This window comes from Ranitomeya imitator, chromosome 10 (assembly GCF_032444005.1).
Source record: "Ranitomeya imitator isolate aRanImi1 chromosome 10, aRanImi1.pri, whole genome shotgun sequence".
NCBI lineage: Eukaryota > Metazoa > Chordata > Amphibia > Anura > Dendrobatidae > Ranitomeya > Ranitomeya imitator.
The window spans coordinates 24,619,965-24,647,229 of NC_091291.1; the positions used below are offsets into that span (position 1 = coordinate 24,619,965).

At 43.4% G+C, this 27,265-nt stretch overlaps 1 protein-coding gene across 1 annotated transcript; it reads left to right on the forward strand.

The window, feature by feature from the left end:
* The first annotated feature begins 77 nt into the window (after positions 1 to 77).
* LOC138652179 (phospholipase A2 inhibitor NAI-like) lies at positions 78 to 27,265 on the forward strand. Its single transcript, XM_069742946.1, has 6 exons — positions 78 to 165; positions 3,205 to 3,327; positions 13,099 to 13,248; positions 21,051 to 21,191; positions 22,035 to 22,252; positions 27,149 to 27,265. Exons 1-6 carry the CDS (start codon positions 117 to 119, stop codon positions 27,263 to 27,265), a joined length of 798 nt encoding a protein of 265 aa, XP_069599047.1. The 5' UTR covers positions 78 to 116.

Sequence of the window (27,265 nt, forward strand, 5' to 3'; positions counted from 1 at the left end):
TTCTTTTCATTCTATGTCATTTTGTTGGAAAAGAACCAGGTTAAGTTTCGTTTCTCAACAATCCTCAACCCGCTATTATAAAATCTCCGCTGAACGGAACTAACTTCACATTAGCCATGTATCTCTGGAGTTTGGCGTCGTTCCTCTCTGCTTTGGCAGCAACAGGTAATATATATACCGTATATATATATTTTAATATCAATTCTGTCTTTTAATCAATATTAACAGTCAATGTATCCCGGACCGAGCTCAATGAAACATTTACACATCCGTTTGTCATGACGCAAGCACTGTCCGTGATACACTGACTGTCCACGGGTCTCCAGACTTGAACTAGGCAGCCTCATATCGGTCTATGAAGCTATAAAACCCAGGGGCAGTCTGTGTATCACAGTCGGATGTGTGATTGTGGCATTAAGGAGTTAAATAAATGAATATAAAGGAGGGTAATATTATATTACTGAGGAGGTATTGGAGACCATGGAGGAAAAATGGAAAATGTTCACAGATAAATAGAAGGTTGTTCCCTGGTGCCCAGGAAACAGAAGATACAGCTGTTTACATGGTTTGCAAAAGTATTCACCCCTTGGCTTTTTAACCTTTTTTTTACATTAAATATTTTTCTAATACGATTTGTGCGTGATGCATCGGCACTGAATAGTCTACGTTTGTGACATGAAGTGAGAAAAATGCAGGCAAAAAATGTAATTAAAATAAGTACAAATTGGCATGTGCATATGTATTCATCCCTTTTGCTATGAAACCCCTACAAATTTCTGATGCAAGCAATTACCTTACCTTCATAAGTCTCAGACTTAGGGAAAGGAAGTCCACCTATGAGCAATCTAAGTGGCACATGTCGGTCAGTATATACACTATACCATTTCTGAAAGGCCACAGAGGCTGCAACACCATGAGGTAAGAGGCTCCACTAACTAAACACCATGAAGACCAAGGAGAGCTCCAAACAAGTCAGGGATAGTGTTGAGCGATACCTTCCGATATTTGAAAGTATCGGTATCGGATTGTATCGGCCGATATCCGAAAAATATCGGATATCGCCGATACCGATACCCGATACCAATACAAGTCAATGGGACACAAATATCGGAATGTATCCTGGAATGGTTCCCAGGGTCTGAAGGAGAGGAAACTCTCCTTCAGGCCCTGGGATACATATTCATGTAAAAAATCAAAAATAAAAATAAAAAATATGGATATACTCACCCCTCCGAAGGACCCTGGACCTTAGCGGTGTAACCGCCAGCCTCCGTTCCTAAGAATGAGCGGGTGAAGGACCTTCGATGACGTTGCGGCTTGTGATTGGTCGCGTGACCGCTCATGTGACCGCTCACGCGACCAATCACAAGCCGCGACGTCATCGCAGGTCCTTCACTCGCTCATTCTTAGGAACAAAGGCTGCCGGTTGAAGCGGTTACAACCAGGGCACGTCCGAGGGTGAGTATATTCATTTTTTTTTTATTCTTTATTTTACACGTAAATATTCATCCCGATTCCCGATATCGCAAAAATATCGGAACTCGGGATCGGAATTCCGATACCACAAATATCGGCCGATACCCGATACTTGCGGTAGCGGAATGCTCAATACTAGTCAGGGACAAATTTGTTGTGAAGTGCAAGGCAGGGTTGTGTTGTAGATAAAAAAAATCTCAATCTCAATCTCTGTTGATCCCCCGGAGCACCATCAAATCCATTATTATCAAATGGAAACAACATGGTGCCAAAACAAACCTGCCAAGAGAGGGCGCCCACCAAAACTCTCAGCCTGGGGAAGAAGGGCATTAATCAGAGAGGCAGCACAGAGAACAAAGGTAACCCTGAAGGAGCTGCAGAGTTCCAAGCAGAGACTGGAGTATCTGTCCATGCAACCACAATAGTTATACACTCTATGGAGGTGGCCTTTATGGAAGAGTGGCCAGAAAAAAGCCTTTACTTACACACACAAACTGTAAGGCTCATTTTGAGTTTGCAAAATTCATGTTGGGGGACTCCCCAAATGTATGGAGGGAGGAGCAATGGTCAGATAAGACCAAAATTTACCTTTTGGGCTACCAAGGTAAATACTATGTCTGGTGCAAAAACAACACAGCTCATCACCCAAAGAACACCATCCCCACAGTGAAACAAGGTGGTGGCAGTAATATGCTGTAATGATGATATTTTTTGTCAGTAGGGACAGGGGAAATGGTCTGAGTTGAGGGGAAGATTAATGGTGCGAAATACAGGAATATTCTTGAGCAAAACCTGTTTCAGTCTGTCAATTATTTGATACTGGGATGGAGGTTCACCTTCCAATAATGAACTAAAACATATTGGAAAAGCAACATTCGAGTGGTTTAATGGGAAATGTGTAAATGGTTTGGAGTTAAATGTTCCTTTTTGGCTGATGTAACACCTCCAATTTGTAACATGGTAATTTTCATTTTAGGAAGCAGATCACAAATTGTCTCCTTGTTGGAGGTCAGCAAATTTGTAACTGAATTGAGATAAATTGATATGATTATCTCTAAGGTGAGAATTTAAGAGATTTTCACTTAATGGGACCTCAGGCTTCTGAACCCTGACTGCGTGAGGTGCGCAAACTGTCAGGATTCCCCGACAAGAATTGATAGTCACATGACTACAAGTATGAAATTTGCATACTTCTGTCCACATTATGAGTATCTGTGCCTGGCTTCACTACAATTAAGTGATTGAAACACATCTAGTCTCCATGTAACCGTATGACTCCCTTGGCATATGGTCACGTGATTGCCCGTTTTCTCGGTAATAACATCGAATCCTGACAGCGTGCACACCGCACGCTATCAGTATTCAGATGTCTGTGATAACATGACTGTGACTATTGACTTTTATCAGAAGATTGGACAACCCCTTAATTTTGTAATTTAGTGAAATGGATCTACTAGGGTTTTGTCTTTCCCTGGAGCACCATACTGTAGTAGGATTACAAGCGAAACATGATGGATCTCTGTTTTTTTTTAGCAACATGGCAACATCATTCAGTCAAATAGGAACCATTATTAATAATGGCTCTTGGTAGATAAGAGGTCAAGCTACAGATTTTACACTGGGAGCTTCAGTTTACAATTTTTATGTTCAACATTCTTCCAGGAACCTTGGTCTGTTCCTCGCCTTCTTGGTACATTTTCATAGATCATTCATTGTATTTTATTTCAGGTCATTGTTTGCAATGTTATACTTGTGTGGGCTTGGAGTCAGATTCCTGTTCACTTGCCTTTCCCATTTCCTCCTGCCCCGCTGGCAATGTGTGTGCCTCTCGATATAGGATATCTGTAGCAGGTAAGATGTGGTGGTATTCTAAATGTGAGTCGTAAATTCTAGTATAAAATCTGCTATCTAATATATAAAGCTGAATGTGTGTGTACGTGTGTATGTATGTGGGTATGTCCGGGATTGGCATCTGAACCGTCGCAGCTACAGCCACAAAATTTGGGGAAAAAATGAAAGGAAAAGTGTAGGAGGCAAATTGACAGCTGCCAGATGTGAACAAAGGGGACTTAAAGAATGAGAGCGATGGTGCCAAAGGGTATATACCGTACAGTTGCTAAGGTGGGGCCCCGACATGGGATACTCACCACACACGGGGATATGAACACACACAAAATGCACCACACACTACCACGTGCTTGAACACATATACCACCCTCAGCACACATTTCACCACACATACACCAACCTCACCACATAAAAGTCGAAACACAAAAGTCGCCGCTCAAAACTCGCCACGCGCAAAACTCGCCACAGGCAAAAACTAGGCTCACACAAAACTCGCCACAAGTACAAAACTCACCTCATGGAAAACTCGCCACACAAAAAACTTGCACACGCGGAAAAATTGCCACATGCATAAAAGTTGCGACAAATGCAAAAGTTGCCTCACACAAAACTTTCACATACTCAAAAGGCACCACACATAAAACTCGCCACGTGCAAAACTCGCCATGTGCAAAACTTGCTGCACACAACTTGCTACACTAACCTGTCACATGCAACTCGACACACAAGAAGTTGCTACCCGCATGTCGCCACACAAAACTCATCTCACAAAAGTCGCTACATGCATGTCGCCACACGCAACTCAACACACGCAACTTGACACACGAAACTCGCCCTAAAACACACACAAGTCTGGCATTATCCTTCAAAAATAAAAATCTGAATAATAAGCAGACAAACTACAACAAATGTACCATATAGGAAATACGGCAGCTGTCAGTCACATGACCTGTCTATTATGTGTATGTGTGAGCTAATATATACTGCCAGGGGGAGGGCTTCCTGTTGGCTGGGGATTTATCAGGCTGCCAATTTAGCTTACAAATACTGAGGTAAAAATACTGACCAAATAACGTGTGAATGCGGTCTAATACAGGAGGAGATGACACACAGATATATACTATATACAGGGGAGATGACACACAGGTATATACTATACACAGGAGGAGATGACACACAGGTATATACTATATAGAGGAGGAGATGACACACAGGTATATACTATATACAGGAGCAGATGACACACAGGTATATACTATATACAGGAGAGATGACATACAGGTATATACTATATACAGGAGGAGATGACACACAGGTATATACTATATACAGGAGGAGATGACACACAGGTATATACTATATACAGGGGAGATGACACACATGTATATACTATATACAGGGGAGATGATACACAGGTATATACTATATACAGGAGGAGATGACACATAGGTATATACTATATACAGGAGGAGATGACATACAGGTATATGCTATATATAGGAGGAGATGACATACAGGTATATACTATACAGGAGGAGATGACACACAGGTATATACTATATACAGGAGGAGATGACACATAGGTATATACAATATAAAGGAGGAGATGACATACAGGTATATACTATATACAGGAGGAGATGAGAAACAGTTATATACTATATACAGGAGCAGATCACGTACAGGTATATACTATATACAGGAGGAGATGACATACAGGTATATACTATATATAGGAGGAGATGACATACAGGTATATACTATATACAGGGGAGATGACATACAGCAGGTATATACTATATACAGGGGAGATGACATACAGGTATATACTATATACAGGAGATGACATACAGGTGTATACTATATATAAGGGAGATGACAAACATGTGTATACTGAGGTGAAAATGAGAGGTGTGAGGTGAAAATGAAAAGGTGTGAGTGCAAAATGAGAGGAGTGAGGGAAAATAGTGGAGTGATCAGAAAATGACAGATGTGAGGTTAAAATGACAAGTGTTAGGGGGGAATGAGAGGAGTGAGGGGGAAAATGAGAGGTGTGAGGGAGAAAATGAGAGGTGTGAGGGGGAAAATGAAAGATGTGATGGGGAAAATGAGAGGCATGATGGGAAAATAAGAGAAGTGAGGTGCTATAACTAACCACAGATATTTACTTGTTGTGAATTCTGTGGCAGAGTTCACTCCTGTGGTCACAAGTGGTACTTCGGCTGATTCTCTCTGGGATCTTCCGTTTGTGGAGGAAAGTGGTACTGCAGCTTCTGAGTTTCCTCCCTCAGGTGATCTGGTGAGCTCGTTAGCTTCTTCTCTACTTAACTCCACCTGATGCTTTGATCTATGCTTCCTGTCAATGTTTCAGTGTGGGACTTGTTTTTTCCCTGGATCATTCCTGTGGCCTGCTGCTCTGCAAAGCTAAGTTTTGCTTATGTTATTTTGTTGCTATTTTTCTGTCCAGCTTGCTTAATTTGTTTTTCTCGCCTGCTGGAAGCTCTGAGACGCAGAGGGACCACCTCCGTACCGTTAGTCGGTGCGGAGGGTCTTTTTGTCCCCTCTGCGTGGTTTTTTATAGGTTTTTGTGCTGACCGCAAAGTTATCTTCCCTATCCTCATTCTGTTCAGCTAGTCGGGCCTCACTTTGCTAAATCTGTTTCATCTCTATGTTTGTGTTTTCATCTTACTCACAGTCATTATATGTGGGGGGCTGCCTTTTCCTTTGGGGAAATTCTCTGAGGCAAGGTAGGCTTATTTTTCTATCTTCAGGATTAGCTAGTTTCTCAGGCTGTGACGAGGCGCCTAGGTTCTGGTCAGGAGCGCTCCACGGCTACCTTTAGTTGTGGTTTGATAGGCTTAGGGATTGCGGTCTGCAGAGTTCCCACGTCACAGAGCTCGTTCTATATTTTGGGTTATTGTCAGTTCACTGTATGTGCTCTGACCTCCATGTCCATTGTGATTTTGAATTGCCTTTCATAACAGTACAGGAAGCCAAAAGTGCTAATAATTCTCAATAGAGGGAAAAAAGAAGTTCTGAGACCATTTTTTTTTCTTTGCACTGTGTTTTGTCTTTTTTTTCCCCTAGACATTTGGGTGGTTCAGGACACAGGTGTAGCAATGGACATTAAAGGTCTGTCTTCATGTGTGGATCAGCTCACGGCAAGAGTTCAAAATATTCAAGATTTTGTGGTCCAGAATTCTTTGCTTGAACCGAGAATTCCTAATCCAGATTTGTTTTTTGGAGATAGAACTATATTTCTGAGTTTCAAAAATAATTGTAAACTATTTCTGACTTTGAAACCTCGCTCTTCTGGTGACCCAATTCAACAGATTAGGATCGCCATTTCTTTTTTGCGCGGCGACCCTCAGGACTGGGCGTTTTCTCTTGCGTCAGGAGATCCTGCATTGAGTAATATCGATGCGTTTTTCCTGGCGCTTGGGTTGCTGTACGATGAGCCTAATTCAGTGGATCAGGCAGAAAAAAATTTGCTGGCTCTTTGTCAGGCTCAGGATGAGATAGAGGTATATTGTCAGAAATTTAGAAAGTGGTCAGTGCTCAGTCAATGGAATGAATCTGCGCTGGCAGCAATATTCAGAAAGGGTATCTCTGAAGCCCTTAAGGATGTCATGGTGGGATTTCCTATGCCTGCTGGTTTGAATGAGTCTATGTCTTTGGCCATTCAGATCGGTCGACGCTTGCGTGAGCGTAAACCTGTGCACCATTTGGCGGTATTACCTGAGCTTAAACCTGAGCCTATGCAGTGTGATAGGACCTTGACCAGAGTTGAACGGCAAGAACATAGACGTCTGAATGGTCTGTGTTTCTACTGTGGTGATTCCACTCATGCTATCTCTGATTGTCCTAAGCACACTAAGCGGTTCGCTAGGTCTGCCACCATTGGTACTGTACAGTCAAAATTTCTTCTGTCCGTTACCTTGATCTGCTCTTTGTCATCATATTCTGTCATGGCACTTGTGGATTCGGGCGCTGCCCTGAATTTGATGGACTTGGAATATGCTAAGCGTTGTTGGTTTTTATTGGAGCCCTTGCAGTGTCCTATTCCATTGAGAGGAATTGATGCTACGCCTTTGGCCAAGAATAAGCCTCAATACTGGACCCAGCTGACCATGTGCATGGCTCCTGCACATCAGGAGGTTATTCGCTTTCTGGTGTTGCATAATCTGCATGATGTGGTCGTGTTGGGGTTGCCATGGCTACAAGCCCATAATCCAGTATTAGATTGGAAATCCATGTCGGTGTCCAGCTGGGGTTGTCAGGGGGTACATGGTGATGTTCCATTTCTGTCAATTTCGTCATCCACTCCTTCTGAGGTCCCAGAGTTCTTGTCTGATTACCGGGATGTATTTGATGAGCCCAAGTCCAATACCCTACCTCCGCATAGGGATTGTGATTGTGCTATCAATTTGATTCCTGGTAGTAAATTCCCAAAAGGTCGATTGTTTAATTTGTCCGTGCCTGAGCACACAACTATGCGCAGTTATGTGAAGGAATCCCTGGAGAAGGGGCATATTCGCCCGTCATCGTCGCCATTAGGAGCAGGGTTCTTTTTTGTAGCCAAGAAGGATGGTTCGCTGAGACCTTGTATAGATTACCGCCTTCTTAATAAGATCACGGTTAAATTTCAGTACCCCTTGCCATTGTTATCTGATCTGTTTGCTCGGATTAAGGGGGCTAGTTGGTTCACAAAGATAGATCTTCGTGGTGCGTATAATCTGGTGCGAATTAAGCAAGGTGATGAATGGAAAACTGCATTTAATACGCCCGAGGGTCATTTTGAGTATCTCGTGATGCCGTTCGGACTTGCCAATGCTCCATCAGTGTTTCAGTCCTTTATGCATGACATCTTCCGAGAGTACCTGGATAAATTCCTGATTGTGTACTTGGATGACATTTTGATCTTCTCGGATGATTGGGAGTCTCATGTGAAGCAGGTCAGAACGGTTTTTCAGGTCCTGCGTGCTAATTCTTTGTTTGTGAAGGGATCAAAGTGTCTCTTTGGTGTGCAGAAGGTTTCATTTTTGGGGTTCATCTTTTCCCCTTCTACTATCGAGATGGATCCTGTTAAGGTCCAAGCCATCCATGATTGGACTCAGCCGACATCTCTGAAAAGTCTGCAAAAGTTCCTGGGCTTTGCTAATTTTTATCGTCGCTTCATCTGCAATTTTTCTAGTATTGCTAAACCATTGACCGATTTGACCAAGAAGGGTGCTGATGTGGTCAATTGGTCTTCTGCTGCTGTGGAAGCTTTTCAAGAGTTGAAGCGTCGTTTTTCTTCTGCCCCTGTGTTGTGTCAACCAGATGTTTCTCTTCCGTTCCAGGTCGAGGTTGATGCTTCTGAGATTGGAGCAGGGGCTGTTTTGTCGCAGAGAGGTTCTGGTTGCTCAGTAATGAAACCATGTGCTTTCTTTTCCAGGAAGTTTTCGCCTGCTGAGCGTAATTATGATGTGGGCAACCGAGAGTTGCTGGCCATGAAGTGGGCATTCGAGGAGTGGCGTCATTGGCTTGAAGGAGCTAAGCATCGCGTGGTGGTATTGACTGATCATAAGAGCTTGACTTATCTCGAGTCTGCCAAGCGCTTGAATCCTAGACAAGCTCGTTGGTCGTTGTTTTTTGCCCGTTTTGACTTTGTGATTTCGTACCTTCCGGGCTCTAAAAATGTGAAGGCGGATGCTCTGTCTAGGAGTTTTGTACCCTACTCTCCGGGTTTATCTGAGCCGGCGGGTATCCTCAAGGAAGGAGTAATTGTGTCTGCCATCTCCCCTGATTTGCGGCGGGTGCTGCAAAAATTTCAGGCTAATAAACCTGATCGTTGTCCAGCGGAGAAACTGTTTGTCCCTGATAGGTGGACTAATAAAGTTATCTCTGAGGTTCATTGTTCGGTCTTGGCCGGTCATCCTGGAATCTTTGGTACCAGAGAGTTAGTGGCTAGATCCTTTTGGTGGCCCTCTCTGTCGCGGGATGTGCGTGCTTTTGTGCAGTCCTGTGGGATTTGTGCTCGGGCTAAGCCCTGCTGTTCTCGTGCCAGTGGGTTGCTTTTGCCCTTGCCGGTCCCGAAGAGGCCTTGGACACATATCTCTATGGATTTTATTTCTGACCTTCCCGTTTCTCAAAAGATGTCAGTCATTTGGGTGGTCTGTGATCGCTTTTCTAAGATGGTCCATCTGGTACCCTTGTCTAAATTGCCTTCCTCTGATTTGGTGCCTTTGTTCTTCCAGCATGTGGTTCATTTGCATGGCATTCCAGAGAATATATTTTCTGACAGAGGTTCCCAGTTTGTTTCGAGGTTTTGGCGAGCCTTTTGTGGTAGGATGGGCATTGACTTGTCTTTTTCCTTGGCTTTCCATCCTCAGACTAATGGCCAGACCGAGCGAACCAATCAGACCTTGGAAACATATCTGAGGTGCTTTGTTTCTGCTGATCAGGATGACTGGGTGTCCTTTTTGCCTTTGGCTGAGTTCGCCCTTAATAATCGGGCCAGCTCGGCTACCTTGGTTTCACCGTTTTTCTGCAATTCTGGGTTCCATCCTCGTTTCTCTTCTGGACAGGTTGAGTCTTTGAACTGTCCTGGTGTGGATACTGTGGTGGACAGGTTGCAGCAGATTTGGACTCAGGTAGTGGACAATTTGACCTTGTCCCAGGAGAAGGCTCAACTTTTCGCTAATCGCAGACGCCGTGTGGGTCCCCGACTTCGTGTTGGGGATCTGGTTTGGTTATCTTCTCGTCATATTCCTATGAAGGTTTCCTCTCCTAAGTTTAAACCTCGTTTTATTGGTCCGTATAGGATTTCTGAGGTTCTTAATCCTGTGTCTTTTCGTCTGACCCTTCCAGATTCTTTTTCCATACATAACGTATTCCATAGGTCATTGTTGCGGAGATACGTGGCACCGATGGTTCCATCTGTTGAGCCTCCTGCCCCGGTTTTGGTGGAGGGGGAATTGGAGTATATTGTGGAGAAGATTTTGGATTCTCGTGTTTCAAGACGGAAACTCCAGTATCTGGTTAAATGGAAGGGTTATGCTCAGGAGGATAATTCCTGGGTTTTTGCCTCTGATGTCCATGCTCCCGATCTTGTTCGTGCCTTTCATGTGGCACATCCTGGTCGGCCTGGGTGCTCTGGTGAGGGTTCGGTGACCCCTCCTCAAGGGGGGGGTACTGTTGTGAATTCTGTGGCAGAGTTCACTCCTGTGGTCACAAGTGGTACTTCGGCTGATTCTCTCTGGGATCTTCCGTTTGTGGAGGAAAGTGGTACTGCAGCTTCTGAGTTTCCTCCCTCAGGTGATCTGGTGAGCTCGTTAGCTTCTTCTCTACTTAACTCCACCTGATGCTTTGATCTATGCTTCCTGTCAATGTTTCAGTATGGGACTTGTTTTTTCCCTTGATCATTCCTGTGGCCTGCTGCTCTGCAAAGCTAAGTTTTGCTTATGTTATTTTGTTGCTATTTTTCTGTCCAGCTTGCTTAATTGGTTTCTCTCGCCTGCTGGAAGCTCTGAGACGCAGAGGGACCACCTCCGTACCGTTAGTCGGTGCGGAGGGTCTTTTTGTCCCCTCTGCGTGGTTTTTTATAGGTTTTTGTGCTGACCGCAAAGTTATCTTCCCTATCCTCATTCTGTTCAGCTAGTCGGGCCTCACTTTGCTAAATCTGTTTCATCTCTATGTTTGTGTTTTCATCTTACTCACAGTCATTATATGTGGGGGGCTGCCTTTTCCTTTGGGGAAATTCTCTGAGGCAAGGTAGGCTTATTTTTCTATCTTCAGGATTAGCTAGTTTCTCAGGCTGTGATGAGGCGCCTAGGTTCTGGTCAGGAGCGCTCCACGGCTACCTTTAGTTGTGGTTTGATAGGCTTAGGGATTGCGGCCTGCAGAGTTCCCACGTCTCAGAGCTCGTTCTATATTTTGGGTTATTGTCAGTTCACTGTATGTGCTATGACCTCCATGTCCATTGTGATTTTGAATTGCCTTTCATAACATTTACTATGCCCAGGCAACGCAGGGCTCTTCAGCTAGTAATATATATATATATATATATATGTATATATATATATATATATATATACATATATATATATATATATAGATAGATATATATTTATATTTCTGTTGTTTTCATAAACATTGGATGAAATGGGGACTGAGCATGCATATTTTGGCGACATTTAGGATGTGGCTGCAGAGCCCCGTTCCTTAGGTTAAAGAGATCCGTTCTTAAGATCCCTGGGAGTCCCAGTGGTCACAACCCAACCAACCCAATCAGCCAGTTATTCCCCATCAAAAGGGAAGAGTATAACTTGATTGCTTTTGAAAATAACCCTTTAACACCCATGTAGTAGTATTAGTCATAGAGTGGCCAACTTCCCCTCCTAACATTTACTGTCAGTGTAGTAATTGTTACTTAATTATTATCGAAGATATAATTTTTCAGCTTTTTTTTCCCACTGTGTGAATCCATGGCTCTTAATAAGATAAGCCTGAAAATGTACTACTCCTCCAGAAAATGGCAGCAGATGCACGATGTGAACACACGAGGGTTAGTGAGTGCTCTTTTCTGCTGGCCTGGCTATCTTTAGAAAGATCCTATGGGTTATGGGTCATCCCACTGAAAGCCAACACTCCTTCCCTGTGGCAAGAACACTATTCAGACAACACATGGTGAGGGTACCACACTCTGGTAAAACTTTATTAAGTCATCAACAGTCAACAACATATACAGGGTGGGACATTTATAAAGTTGCATTCAAAAATGGCTGACTTCAAAATGACTGCCATGGTCACCACCCATCTTGAAAAGTTTCCCCCTCCCATATACCAATGTGCCACAAACAGGAAGTTGATGTCTCCAACCATTCCCATTTTATTTAGGTGTATCCATATACATGGACCACCCAGGTGTATCCATATAAATGCCCCATCCTGTAGTACATTCCCAGCAAGGACACAAGATGGTGCAAGTGATAGAGTCTCAACCTTCCGCTGACTTGCCAGGGCTTATAACCTCTGTGACTTTGGAGCATCCAGGGCCAACTACCCCAGCCAGCAGTATCCTGATATTGCCAAGCACCCACTAAGAAGGGTAGAGGTTCCTAGCCGAAGCCCTGTAGAAGTCATCAGTGACAGGAGCAGACCCGTTTTTATATCCCTCAGCTCTCATTTTGTCCCACAGAAATGGAAACACAAGCAGAAAATTCACGACTGCTCCATAATTGTTTACTAATTCAATTAGACTGAATAATTGTCCTCCAAATGATGCAGACTAGTACACCACAGAGGGCTGATGCAATCTGAATTCAGCTCAGCAGGCATTCAACAAATCAGTATACAAAAGGGGCACCTGACAGTCTCATATGAAAAAAATAGATTATGTCCCTTAACTTATTGAACAAAGGAATAGTACAGCTGGCATAACTGAGAATAGTTAACCCCCTCGCACAAGTGGACAGATTTTCCTAACTGACGCTGAGACAGCACACATGGAGAGTCCAATAATGAGACACGTCTATCAGAATCCTCACCTTGAATACACTGAGCTTGCGCTGATTCCAGGAACTGTGCAAGTGCAGACAAAAATACGCAAAGATGAATCAATAAATCATTACATTTTTTATTAAGAAATATTGTGACATTTTCTTTGGAGTATCGCATCTGGTAAGAAGTCCTGAATAAGTAAATATGCAAAATAAGTATATTTAACACTAATGAATTCGAAAAAGCTTTAAAACTTTTTGACTTGTTATTCCGTCTTTTTTTTCTTTATAGGTGATTTCATTTTTCAGAGGTTTATTAGATTCTGCGCCCAACTGAGTGAATGTAAAGCAAAGGGAATCTACAGCACATCTACGACTTCTTCAGAGAGGATAGCGACTACATGTTGTTCTGAAAATCTTTGTACGCCAGAAAAGCCCATTGGTAATTAGTTCAGTGCAGAATTCAACTCAGATAATAGGTTCATGGGATCAATGATTCTCAAATATTTCACAACATATCTAGCAATGGTCAGTGAATTTACAATACTGTAGATATATAAAACAACAAAGGAATGTGGAAAACAATGGCAAATCTATATATATAATTGCCTAAGGGTTTTTCCGTCTGTCTTTCTGTCTGTCTGTCTGTCTGTCCTGGAAATTGGTTGAGGCCGCCAGCGACGATGATGTCATAAAAGACGTAGAAATCCCACGTTTCTGATTCAGCGACGGGCACAGTATCGACGTAGATGTCATAATGGTTGCCATGGCGACGATGATGTCATAAAGGTTGCCTCGACCAATCAGCGACGGGCACAGTCTGCCGCAAATTCTGGAATCATCATTGTCCATATACTACGGGGACATGCATATTCTAGAATACCCGATGCGTTAGAATCGGGCCACAATCTAGTATATACAGTGGGGCAAAAAAGTATTTAGTCAGTCAGCAATAGTGCAAGTTCCACTACTTAAAAAGATGAGAGGCGTCTGTAATTTACATCATAGGTAGACCTCAACTATGGGAGACAAACTGAGAAAAAAAAATCCAGAAAATCACATTGTCTATTTTTTTAACATTTTATTTGCATATTATGGTGGAAAATAAGTATTCAAACAGAATTGTTAGTAGTCTGTAACCACTGAGAAACATATAGTAAGATAGTTATATAGGAGCTGTAGACACAAATTAGTAAGTTGTTATTAATCAAGATTCTTAGATTCTTGATTAATCATTAGATAATTAGATTTAAGATTCTTAAGAAAGGTGCTTCATTTTTTATTTCAGATACATGTGTAAGGGGTTGGACCAGTGCAGTAGTCATGGCCGAGCACTCCGGTACATCTGTGCCCTGGCCTCCAGTTACATGAAAACAGTGTCCATCTCTTTGCGTACCTGAGGCTCCACTTTCTGCACCGTCAGGGTCACCTCTGCTGCGCGGTAGGCGCCCTTCAGTCGGTGTTAATAAGAATGAGACACGGTCCTGTTCAACTTTCAAATAAACAACTTTAATGTTTCCTTAGCAGCACATCCAGATTCTTCACAGCATTTCCAACAGGATTCACATTATACATCTCTTCTCCTTTCCCTTCACATTCCTTTCTGTCACACAATGCACACCCGGGTCTGACCGTGCCGCACGGTTCCTCAGTATCCTCCCAATACAGCTCTTCAATGGTTAAACCTTTCTTAGTCTGTTTCACCCCAGACAAGAGAATTATTGCTTCCAAAGCTAGTTGCCACTTGGCGAGCGACCTGCCCTTCTGCACTGCACTTCAGCAGCCGTTTCGCCCTGGTACTGAGAGCGTCTGCCCAAGCTATAAGCAACCGCATCATGGAGCTACCTATGTCTCCTTCCTCTCACTGTGTTATGTTTGCTAATGACAGGTGTTATGAAGGCAATCCAGAAACACAGTGTGCTTAGCGATCAGAGCGCACACAGTGATCTGACAAATACCCAAAAATACAAGAACGAGCTCTGAGACGTGGAAACTCTGTAGACTGCACACTTGATCCTATCCTAAACACAACTAAAAGCGGCTGTGGATTGCGCCTAACAACTACCTAGGCAACTCGGCACAGCCTAAGAAACTAGCTAGCCTGAAGATAGAAAAATAGGCCTGACTTGCCCCAGAGAAATTCCCCAAAGGAAAAGGCAGCCCCCCACATATAATGACTGTGAGTAAGATGAAAAGACAAAACGTAGGGATGAAATAGATTCAGCAAAGTGGGGCCCGATATTCTAGGACAGAGCGAGGACAGTAAAGCGAACTTTGCAGTGTACAAAAAACCCTAAAGCAAAACCACGCAAAGGGGGCAAAAAAAAACCTACCGTGCCGAACTAACGGCACGGCGGTACACCCTTTGCGTCTCAGAGCTTCCAGCAAAACAAAAGACAAGCTGGACAGAAAAAAAGCAACAAAAAAGCAAAAAGCACTTAGCTATACAGAGCAGCAGGTCACAGGAACAATCAGGAGAAGCTCAGATCCAACACTGAAACATTGACAAGGAGCAAGGATAGCAGCATCAGGCTGAGTTAAGTAATGAAGCAGTTAACGAGCTCACCAGAACACCTGAGGGAGGAAGCTCAGAAGCTGCAGTACCACTTGTGACCACAGGAGTGAATTCAGCCACAGAATTCACAACAGTACCCCCCCCTTGAGGAGGGGTCACCGAACCCTCACCAGAGCCCCCAGGCCGATCAGGATGAGCCGCATGAAAGGCACGAACAAGATCGGAAGCATGAACATCAGAGGCAAAAACCCAGGAATTATCTTCCTGAGCATAACCCTTCCATTTAACCAGATACTGGAGTTTCCGTCTAGAAACACGAGAATCCAAAATCTTCTCCACAATATACTCCAATTCCCCCTCCACCAAAACCGGGGCAGGAGGCTCAACAGATGGAACCATAGGTGCCACGTATCTCCGCAACAACGACCTATGGAATACATTATGTATGGAAAAGGAGTCTGGGAGGGTCAAACGAAAAGACACAGGATTGAGAACCTCAGAAATCCTATACGGACCAATAAAACGAGGTTTTAATTTAGGAGAGGAAACCTTCATAGGAATATGACGAGAAGATAACCAAACCAGATCCCCAACACGAAGTCGGGGACCCACACGGTGTCTGCGATTAGCGAAAAGTTGAGCTTTCTCCTGGGACAAGATCAAATTGTCCACTACCTGAGTCCAGATCTGCTGCAACCTATCCACCACAGAATCCACACCAGGACAGTCCGAAGACTCAACCTGTCCTGAAGAGAAACGAGGATGGAACCCAGAATTGCAAAAAAATGGAGAAACCAAGGTAGCCGAGCTGGCCCGATTATTAAGGGCGAACTCAGCCAACGGCAAAAAGGACACCCAATCATCCTGGTCTGCAGAAACAAAACATCTCAGATGTTTCCAAGGTCTGATTGGTTCGTTCGGTCTGGCCATTAGTCTGAGGATGGAAAGCCGAGGAAAAGGATAGGTCAATGCCCATCCTACCACAAAAGGCTCGCCAAAACCTTGAAACAAACTGGGAACCTCTGTCAGAAACAATATTCTCAGGAATGCCATGCAACCGAACCACATGCTGAAAGAACAAAGGTACCAAATCAGAGGAGGAAGGCAATTTAGCCAAGGGCACCAGATGGACCATTTTAGAAAAGCGATCACAGACCACCCAAATGACTGACATCTTTTGAGAAACGGGAAGGTCAGAAATGAAATCCATCGAAATATGTGTCCAAGGCCTCTTTGGGACCGGCAAGGGCAAAAGCAACCCACTGGCACGAGAACAGCAGGGCTTAGCCCTAGCACAAATCCCACAGGACTGCACAAAAGTACGTACATCCCGTGACAGAGATGGCCACCAGAAGGATCTAGCCACTAACTCTCTGGTACCAAAGATTCCAGGATGACCAGCCAACACCGAACAATGAAGTTCAGAGATAAGTTTATTAGTCCACCTATCAGGGACGAACAGTTTCTCTGCTGGACAACGATCAGGTTTATTCGCCTGAAATTTTTGCAGCACCCGCCGCAAATCAGGGGAGATGGCAGACACAATGACTCCTTCCTTGAGGATACCCGCTGGCTCAGATAAACCCGGAGAGTCGGGCACAAAACTCCTAGACAGAGCATCCGCCTTCACATTTTTAGAGCCCGGAAGGTACGAAATCACAAAGTCGAAGCGGGCAAAAAATAACGACCAACGGGCCTGTCTAGGATTCAAGCTCTTGGCAGACTCGAGATAAGTCAAGTTCTTATGATCAGTCAATACCACCACGCGATGCTTAGCTCCTTCAAGCCAATGACGCCACTCCTCGAATGCCCACTTCATGGCCAGCAACTCTCGATTGCCCACATCATAATTACGCTCAGCGGGCGAAAACTTCCTGGAAAAGAAAGCACATGGTTTCATCACTGAGCAATCAGAACCTCTCTGTGACAAAACCGCCCCTGCTCCAATCTCAGAAGCATCAACCTCGACCTGGAATGGAAGAGAAACATCTGGCTGACACAACACAGGGGCAGAACAAAAACGACGCTTCAACTCCTGAAAAGCTTCCACAGCAGCAGAAGACCAATTAACCAAATCAGCACCCTTCTTGGTCAAATCGGTCAATGGTTTGGCAATGCTAGAAAAATTACAGATGAAGCGACGATAAAAATTAGCAAAGCCCAGGAACTTTTGCAGACTTTTCAGAGATGTCGGCTGAATCCAATCCTGGATGGCTTGGACCTTAACTGGATCCATCTCGATAGTAGAAGGGGTAAAGATGAACCCCAAAAATGAAACTTTCTGCACACCGAAGAGACACTTTGATCCCTTCACAAACAAAGAGTTAGCACGCAGGACCTGAAAAACCATTCTGACCTGCTTCACATGAGACTCCCAATCATCTGAGAAGATCAAAATGTCATCCAAGTAAACAATCAGGAATTTATCCAGATACTCACGGAAGATGTCATGCATAAAAGACTGAAACACAGATGGAGCATTGGCAAGTCCGAACGGCATCACTAGATACTCAAAATGACCCTCGGGCGTATTGAATGCAGTTTTCCATTCATCTCCTTGCCTGATTCTCACCAGATTATACGCACCACAAAGATCTATCTTAGTGAACCAACTAGCCCCCTTAATCCGAGCAAACAAGTCAGATAACAATGGCAAGGGATACTGAAATTTAACAGTGATCTTATTAAGAAGGCGGTAATCAATACACGGTCTCAGCGAACCATCCTTCTTGGCTACAAAGAAGAACCCTGCTCCCAGTGGTGATGACGATGGGCGAATATGTCCCTTCTCCAGGGATTCCTTCACATAACTGCGCATAGCGGCGTGTTCGGGCACGGATAAATTAAATAATCGACCTTTAGGGAATTTACTACTAGGAATCAAATTGATAGCACAATCACAATCCCTATGCGGAGGTAGAGCATCGGACTTGGGCTCTTCAAATACATCCTGATAATCAGACAAGAACTCTGGGACCTCAGAAGGGGTGGATGACGAAATCGACAAAAATGGAACATCACCATGTACCCCCTGACAACCACAGCTGGATACCGACATGGATTTCCAATCCAATACTGGATTATGGGTTTGTAGCCATGGCAACCCCAACACGACCACATCCTGCAGATTATGCAACACCAGAAAGCGAATAACTTCCTGATGTGCAGGAGCCATGCACATGGTCAGCTGGGCCCAGTATTGAGGTTTATTCTTGGCCAAAGGTGTAGCATCAATTCCTCTCAATGGAATAGGACACCGCAAAGGCTCCAAGAAAAACCCACAACGTTTAGCATAATCCAAATCCATCAGATTCAGGGCAGCGCCCGAATCCACAAACGCCATGACAGAAAACGACGACAAAGAGCATATCAAGGTAATGGACAGAAGGAATTTGGACTGTACAGTACCAATGACGGCAGACCTAGCGGACCGCTTAGTGCGCTTAGGACAATCAGAAATAGCATGAGTGGAATCACCACAGTAGAAACACAGACCATTCAGACGTCTGTATTCCTGCCGTTCAACTCTAGTCATAGTCCTATCGCACTGCATAGGCTCAGGTTTAACCACAGGCAGTACCGCCAAATGGTGCACAGATTTACGCTCGCTCAAGCGTCGACCGATCTGAATGGCCAAAGACAAAGACTCATTCAAACCAGCAGGCATAGGAAATCCCACCATGACATCCTTAAGAGCCTCAGAGAGACCCTTTCTGAACAAAGCTGCCAGCGCAGATTCATTCCACTGAGTGAGTACTGACCATTTCCTAAATTTCTGACAATATACTTCTATATCATCCTGACCCTGGCACAAAGCCAGCAAATTTTTCTCAGCCTGATCCACTGAATTAGGCTCATCGTACAGCAATCCGAGCGCCAGGAAAAACGCATCGACACTACTCAATGCAGGGTCTCCTGGCGCAAGAGAAAATGCCCAGTCTTGAGGGTCGCCGCGCAAAAAAGAAATAATAATCAAAACCTGTTGAATAGGATTACCAGAAGAATGAGGTTTCAAGGCCAGAAATAGCTTACAATTATTTTTGAAACTTAGAAACTTAGTTCTATCTCCAAAAAACAAATCAGGAATAGGAATTCTTGGTTCTAACATAGATTTCTGATCAATAGTATCTTGAATTTTTTGTACATTTACAACGAGATTATCCATTGAAGAGCACAGACCCTGAATATCCATGTCCACACCTGTGTCCAGAATCACCCAAATGTCTAGGGGAAAAAAAAAAAGTGAACACAGAGCAGAAAAAAAAAAATGATGTCAGAACTTTTTCTTTCCCTCTATTGAGAATCATTAGTTGGGCTCCTTGTACTGTTATGTTTGCTAATGACAGGTGTTATGAAGGCAATCCAGAAACACAGTGTGCTTAGCGATCAGAGCGCACACAGTGATCTGACAAATACCTAAAAATACAAGAACGAGCTCTGAGACGTGGAAACTCTGTAGACTGCACACCTGATCCTATCCTAAACACAACTAAAAGCGGCTGTGGATTGCGCCTAACAACTACCTAGGCAACTCGGCACAGCCTAAGAAACTAGCTAGCCTGAAGATAGAAAAATAGGCCTGACTTGCCCCAGAGAAATTCCCCAAAGGAAAAGGCAGCCCCCCCACATATAATGACTGTGAGTAAGATGAAAAGACAAAACGTAGGGATGAAATAGATTCAGCAAAGTGGGGCCCGATATTCTAGGACAGAGCGAGGACAGTAAAGCGAACTTTGCAGTCTACAAAAAACCCTAAAGCAAAACCACGCAAAGGGGGCAAAAAAAAACCCACCGTGCCGAACTAACGGCACGGCGGTACACCCTTTGCGTCTCAGAGCTTCCAGCAAAACAAAAGACAAGCTGGACAGAAAAAAAGCAACAAAAAAGCAAAACGCACTTAGCTATACAGAGCAGCAGGTCACAGGAACAATCAGGAGAAGCTCAGAACCAACACTGAAACATTGACAAGGAGCAAGGATAGCAGCATCAGGCGGAGTTAAGTAATGAAGCAGTTAACGAGCTCACCAGAACACCTGAGAGAGGAAGCTCAGAAGCTGCAGTACCACTTGTGACCACAGGAGTGAATTCAGCCACAGAATTCACAACACACTGCCTCTGTCTTGATTCTCCTTTCCCGCTGCTGTACTGGTCACTGCTGTTCAGGCCCAATGCTGTGGATGGCTGGGTTTCCCTCTTAGTGAACGTTTCATGGTCGCTGCTTTTGTCCTGGGCACGTAAGTCCATGTGGACTGTCTGGGAACCCAGGCTCTTCTCCCCAGTCTTCCCTATCTTAGCTGCAGCTAGTAAATATATATTTAGCAGATTAAAGGCATAACACCTTGATAAGAAAGACAATTATAACATTACATATATATAGTGAACAGGACACGGTAATACACCTGATCTTGTAGCAATTATATCATACGTTAAACAATATACCAACACCGATAACATACGGTACCGGGACAAGAGAGAAAGGCAAAGGTATAAACATAATATATCATACCCCCTACACATGGAAGCTATAATAAATTAACTTGCAAAAGTGAACATAAACTATTAATTGAATATTATCTCCGTGTTTAAATAAGTGTCTGCTATGAAGGGTAATTTCCTTCCTTATCTCAGATTTATTTATACAGCAAACTTCATTATTTTTCTCTTTCTGATTTTTTCTCTGTTTAAATATCATTAAAGTATAATTTTCTACTCTTTTTGTGTTGTTGTAGCACCGGAAGGAAGTTCGACGCCCAATGGATTAAAATGTCCCAAGTGCGCTCCGCTGGAATTATCATGTGAAATTCTGGAGACCTTAAGTTGTGCAGGAGATCAAACTATGTGTCTTATTGAAACTACGAAAAAAACTACAGGTGAAATATTAAGTGTAAAAATAAAATGGGATTGAGAAATTGGCCCCCAGTCAGTTATGGAGAGGGAGGAAGGCCCCTTTTATACCCATAGATCTTATTCAGGACGTTCTCCTGCTGGATTGGGGGAAGGTGGGGGGAGGTAATCCCTCATTGTTAGATTGTTCAATTAACCTGCACATTTGTCCTTCAAGTTGTGCAGACTAGTAAACCACAGGGGGCTCATACAATACGTAATCAGCAGGCATTCCATAAATTAACATAAAACAAGAGTTAACAGAAAAACTGGCATAATTAAGAATAGTTCACCCTATCACCAGTAACCAGAAGGACTCTGAGTCATCACAAAAAGCTTCTAATTTCCATGTGTATATTTCAGTTTATGGAATAAAAATTAATATTGAAGAAGATAACACATGGAATAATTTTCAGTATACAGTTATCTTTGGCATAAGGGGAGTTCTACAAGCCCCAAAACAAATTTTAAACAATGTCACCCAAAGCCCCACTTAATGCTTCAATGCTTTTCACAAGAACGGGACACATCCTGGAGACATAAGCTTGCTTGGTCAGCCATCATCCGCTTGTGCTGCTCTGATCACATGCACACAGTCAAGAGTGCTAGAGTCCAAAGTGCTGGACAAGCCACAGAGCTCCCTACTCCGCTTTGAAGTCAAAAGTCTGGTTTTCAGTGATATACATGCAAGACTTTAAAATGTGCCTCTGCTTGTCATAATTAGCCACGCGGCACTGTTGACATCCTTATCCCTTAAATCCTAATTGCTGTTGCAGCCCCTGGGATCACAATTGTTACAATGAAAACCATTGATATTTTTTATTTTCTAGGCTCGCTGACTGTGACTTCAATAAACCGTGGCTGCGCTTCTGAAGGCTTCTGTTATAAAAGAAATGAGTCCTCAACCGCGGGTACAGTGCTGAAGGAAACCACATATTCCTGCACACGGGCAACAAGCATTGATGTATCATCTACTACAAAATGTGCTGCCGAAACAATATTATTGTTCTGGGAGAAGCGAAGTCTCCCTAAGCTAGAAGATCGTTGGGTACAGCCGGGACCAGCTGCTTCGAAAGCATCACCAAACCAGGGATTCAAGCTTCAGGAGGCTAATTTGCATATTCCAGGTGCCTTCTGGGAGAAGTGAAGTCTCCCTAAGCTAGAAGATCGTTGGGTACAGCCGGGACCAGCTGCTTCGAAAGCATCACAAAACCGCGCGCCGTAAGAATTTTTGCCTGTAGGACATTATTGCAAGAGAGCTTGGCTGAGTAGATTACACAAGAAGGAAAACACACAGCAAGTCAGCAGGATCTAGGAGCAACATGGCAGATGTGACAACCTACATGGTGAGCTGCAGCATGTGCTACATGTTCACAGATCGACCAGAAGAAGAATCCAATTTCACCTGTCAGAAGTGTAGACTAGTGGCCCTTTTAGAAGAAAAGGTGCGGGGTCTGGAAGAAAGAATAGCAACTTTGAAACTCATCAAAGAGAATGAAGACTTTCTAGACAGAACAGAAGCATCTCTACTGGTCACAGAAGGTGCAAAAAGTGTCAGAGAACCTCCAAAAGCAGATGAGTGGAAGCATGTGACCAAAAGAAGCAAGAAGACCATGGAGAAATCACCAACCACACAACTGAAGAACCGATATCAAATCTTTGTAGAGGATGAAGATGGCACACCTAAGAATGAAGCAATACCAGCAAGCAAAAAAGAAAAGGGCACACAGCAACAAGTGACAGCAAAAAGTACAGCCAAGAAGCAACGAAGAGTGGTGGTGGTGGGAGACTCACTACTGAGAGGCACCGAAGCAGCCATCTGCAGACCGGACATAACTGCAAGAGAAGTATGCTGCCTTCCAGGTGCGATGATCAAGGATGTGACCGATAGGATACCAAAGCTCTTCAGCTCCAAGGACGTCCACCCATTTCTTCTGATACATGTTGGCACCAATGACACGGCAAGGAAGGACCTACCGACAATCTGCAAGGACTTTGAAGAGTTGGGGAAGAAAGTAAAGGAACTGGATGCACAGGTAGTTTTTTCTTCTATCCTTCCAGTAGACGGGCATGGCACCAGGAGATGGAACAGGATCCTTGATGCAAACAACTGGCTAAGACGATGGTGCAGACAACAAGGATTTGGATTCCTGGACCACGGTGTGAATTACTGGTATGATGGACTCCTCGCCAGAGACGGACTACACCTCAACAAACCTGGGAAACACACATTCGCCAGAAGACTCGCTACACTCATCAGGAGGGCGTTAAACTAGATGAAGAGGGGACGGGAAGAAAAACATTAGACTCGAACAAAGACGACCCAGGAAAACATACTCAGAAGGGAGGTAAGAACATTTCTAAAACAATCCACAGTGAGGAGATTGGAACAAAACAAAATCCTCTAAACTGCATGCTCGCAAACGCCAGAAGCCTGACAAACAAGATGGAAGAACTAGAAGCAGAAATATCTACAGGTAACTTTGACATAGTGGGAATAACCGAGACATGGTTAGATGAAAGCTATGACTGGGCAGTTAACTTACAGGGTTACAGTCTGTTTAGAAAGGATCGTAAAAATCGGAGAGGAGGAGGGGTTTGTCTCTATGTAAAGTCTTGTCTAAAGTCCACTTTAAGGGAGGATATTAGCGAAGGGAATGAGGATGTCGAGTCCATATGGGTTGAAATTCATGGAGGGAAAAATGGTAACAAAATTCTCATTGGGGTCTGTTACAAACCCCCAAATATAACAGAAACCATGGAAAGTCTACTTCTAAAGCAGATAGATGAAGCTGCAACCCATAATGAGGTCCTGGTTATGGGGGACTTTAACTACCCGGATATTAACTGGGAAACAGAAACCTGTGAAACCCATAAAGGCAACAGGTTTCTGCTAATAACCAAGAAAAATTATCTTTCACAATTGGTGCAGAATCCAACCAGAGGAGCAGCACTTTTAGACCTAATACTATCTAATAGACCTGACAGAATAACAAATCTGCAGGTGGTCGGGCATCTAGGAAATAGCGACCACAATATTGTACAGTTTCACCTGTCTTTCACTAGGGGGACTTGTCAGGGAGTCACAAAAACATTCAACTTTAGGAAGGCAAAGTTTGAACAGCTTAGAGATGCCCTTAATCTGGTAGACTGGGACAATATCCTCAGAAATAAGAATACAGATAATAAATGGGAAATGTTTAAGAACATCCTAAATAGGCAGTGTAAGCGGTTTATACCTTGTGGGAATAAAAGGACTAGAAATAGGAAAAACCCAATGTGGCTAAACAAAGAAGTAAGACAGGCAATTAACAGTAAAAAGAAAGCATTTGCACTACTAAAGCAGGATGGCACCATTGAAGCTCTAAAAAACTATAGGGAGAAAAATACTTTATCTAAAAAACTAATTAAAGCTGCCAAAAAGGAAACAGAGAAGCACATTGCTAAGGAGAGTAAAACTAATCCCAAACTGTTCTTCAACTATATCAATAGTAAAAGAATAAAAACTGAAAATGTAGGCCCCTTAAAAAATAGTGAGGAAAGAATGGTTGTAGATGACGAGGAAAAAGCTAATATATTAAACACCTTCTTCTCCACGGTATTCACGGTGAAAAATGAAATGCTAGGTGAAATCCCAAGAAACAATGAAAACCCTATATTAAGGGTCACCAATCTAACCCAAGAAGAGGTGCGAAACCGGCTAAATAAGATTAAAATAGATAAATCTCCGGGTCCGGATGGCATACACCCACGAGTACTAAGAGAACTAAGTAATGTAATAGATAAACCATTATTTCTTATTTTTAGTGACTCTATAGCGACAGGGTCTGTTCCGCAGGACTGGCGCATAGCAAATGTGGTGCCAATATTCAAAAAGGGCTCTAAAAGTGAACCTGGAAATTATAGGCCAGTAAGTCTAACCTCTATTGTTGGTAAAATATTTGAAGGGTTTCTGAGGGATGTTATTCTGGATTATCTCAATGAGAATAACTGTTTAACTCCATATCAGCATGGGTTTATGAGAAATCGCTCCTGTCAAACCAATCTAATCAGTTTTTATGAAGAGGTAAGCTATAGACTGGACCACGGTGAGTCATTGGACGTGGTATATCTCGATTTTTCCAAAGCGTTTGATACCGTGCCGCACAAGAGGTTGGTACACAAAATGAGAATGCTTGGTCTGGGGGAAAATGTGTGTAAATGGGTTAGTAACTGGCTTAGTGATAGAAAGCAGAGGGTGGTTATAAATGGTATAGTCTCTAACTGGGTCGCTGTGACCAGTGGGGTACCGCAGGGGTCAGTATTGGGACCTGTTCTCTTCAACATATTCATTAATGATCTGGTAGAAGGTTTACACAGTAAAATATCGATATTTGCAGATGATACAAAACTATGTAAAGCAGTTAATACAAGAGAAGATAGTATTCTGCTACAGATGGATCTGGATAAGTTGGAAACTTGGGCTGAAAGGTGGCAGATGAGGTTTAACAATGATAAATGTAAGGTTATACACATGGGAAGAGGGAATCAATATCACCATTACACACTAAACGGGAAACCACTGGGTAAATCTGACAGGGAGAAGGACTTGGGGATCCTAGTTAATGATAAACTTACCTGGAGCAGCCAGTGCCAGGCAGCAGCTGCCAAGGCAAACAGGATCATGGGGTGCATTAAAAGAGGTCTGGATACACATGATGAGAGCATTATACTGCCTCTGTACAAATCCCTAGTTAGACCGCACATGGAGTACTGTGTCCAGTTTTGGGCACCGGTGCTCAGGAAGGATATAATGGAACTAGAGAGAGTACAAAGGAGGGCAACAAAATTAATAAAGGGGATGGGAGAACTACAATACCCAGATAGATTAGCGAAATTAGGATTATTTAGTCTAGAAAAAAGACGACTGAGGGGCGATCTAATAACCATGTATAAGTATATAAGGGGACAATACAAATATCTCGCTGAGGATCTGTTTATACCAAGGAAGGTGACGGGCACAAGGGGGCATTCTTTGCGTCTGGAGGAGAGAAGGTTTTTCCACCAACATAGAAGAGGATTCTTTACTGTTAGGGCAGTGAGAATCTGGAATTGCTTGCCTGAGGAGGTGGTGATGGCGAACTCAGTCGAGGGGTTCAAGAGAGGCCTGGATGTCTTCCTGGAGCAGAACAATATTGTATCATACAATTATTAGGTTCTGTAGAAGGACGTAGATCTGGGTATTTATTATGATGGAATATAGGCTGAACTAGATGGACAAATGTCTTTTTTCGGCCTTACTAACTATGTTACTATGTTACTATTGTCTGTGCTGCCGTTCATTGTGGCTCTAGTGCCTTTTAATACCGGGATATTTTGAAACATGAGAGTAAAAGTTAGCGGGGTTGTCTGGCTTCGAAAACACATTTTATATTAAAGGTTTATTCCCATATTCAGAGAAGGATATCCTCAGCTTGTAAATTCAAACACTTTTGCAATGTACCGCGTATTAAAGTTTGAAGCCATTCCGCAAATATTAACTGCAATGTTTGTTTCCTCTCTTGGAGACCGACCACCTCTCCTGTCTACCTCTGAGCACTTGATTAGGATGTATCAGTGCGCTTTAGCAATCATGGGCAGCTTCAAAATCAGCGCTTACAAGCTTAATAGAAAAGTGCTCGTAAACACTGCACATGTTCTGCTGTCTAGCGGCAATGGACGAAAATTAAAAAAAACACTAAAAAAACCTTTGACAATTTATAACAACTTTAATTGATCAGTATTAAAAAGGGGGACTTTTAAACAAACAGGGGTAGGTCACAAAACATGAGTGGAAGGGCAGCTGGCCCTAATTTTGGCTTGATGGTTAAACTGCCTTCCACGGAGGTTGGCACCCTAAAAAGCGATATACCGCCTCCGCTCAACGCCAGCTCACCCTCAATGACCCTGATATTGTAAATTCTAGCTCCCCAATATAACGGTGGGTAACCACCATAATGACATTGAAAAAGACGGGGGGGCTCAGATAGAACTAGTGGAGACACTACTAGGTTATCCCCGAAAACAGCTCATAAATAAGTAA

Coding starts and splice junctions, on each gene's coding strand:
- LOC138652179 (XM_069742946.1), top strand. CDS start 117: ATGTATCTCTGGAGTTTGGCGTCGTTCCTCTCTGCTTTGGCAGCAACA. Junction 166..3,204: donor CTCTGCTTTGGCAGCAACAG/GTAATATATATA, acceptor ATTTTATTTCAG/GTCATTGTTTGCAATGTTAT. Junction 21,192..22,034: donor AACTACGAAAAAAACTACAG/GTGAAATATTAA, acceptor TTTATTTTCTAG/GCTCGCTGACTGTGACTTCA.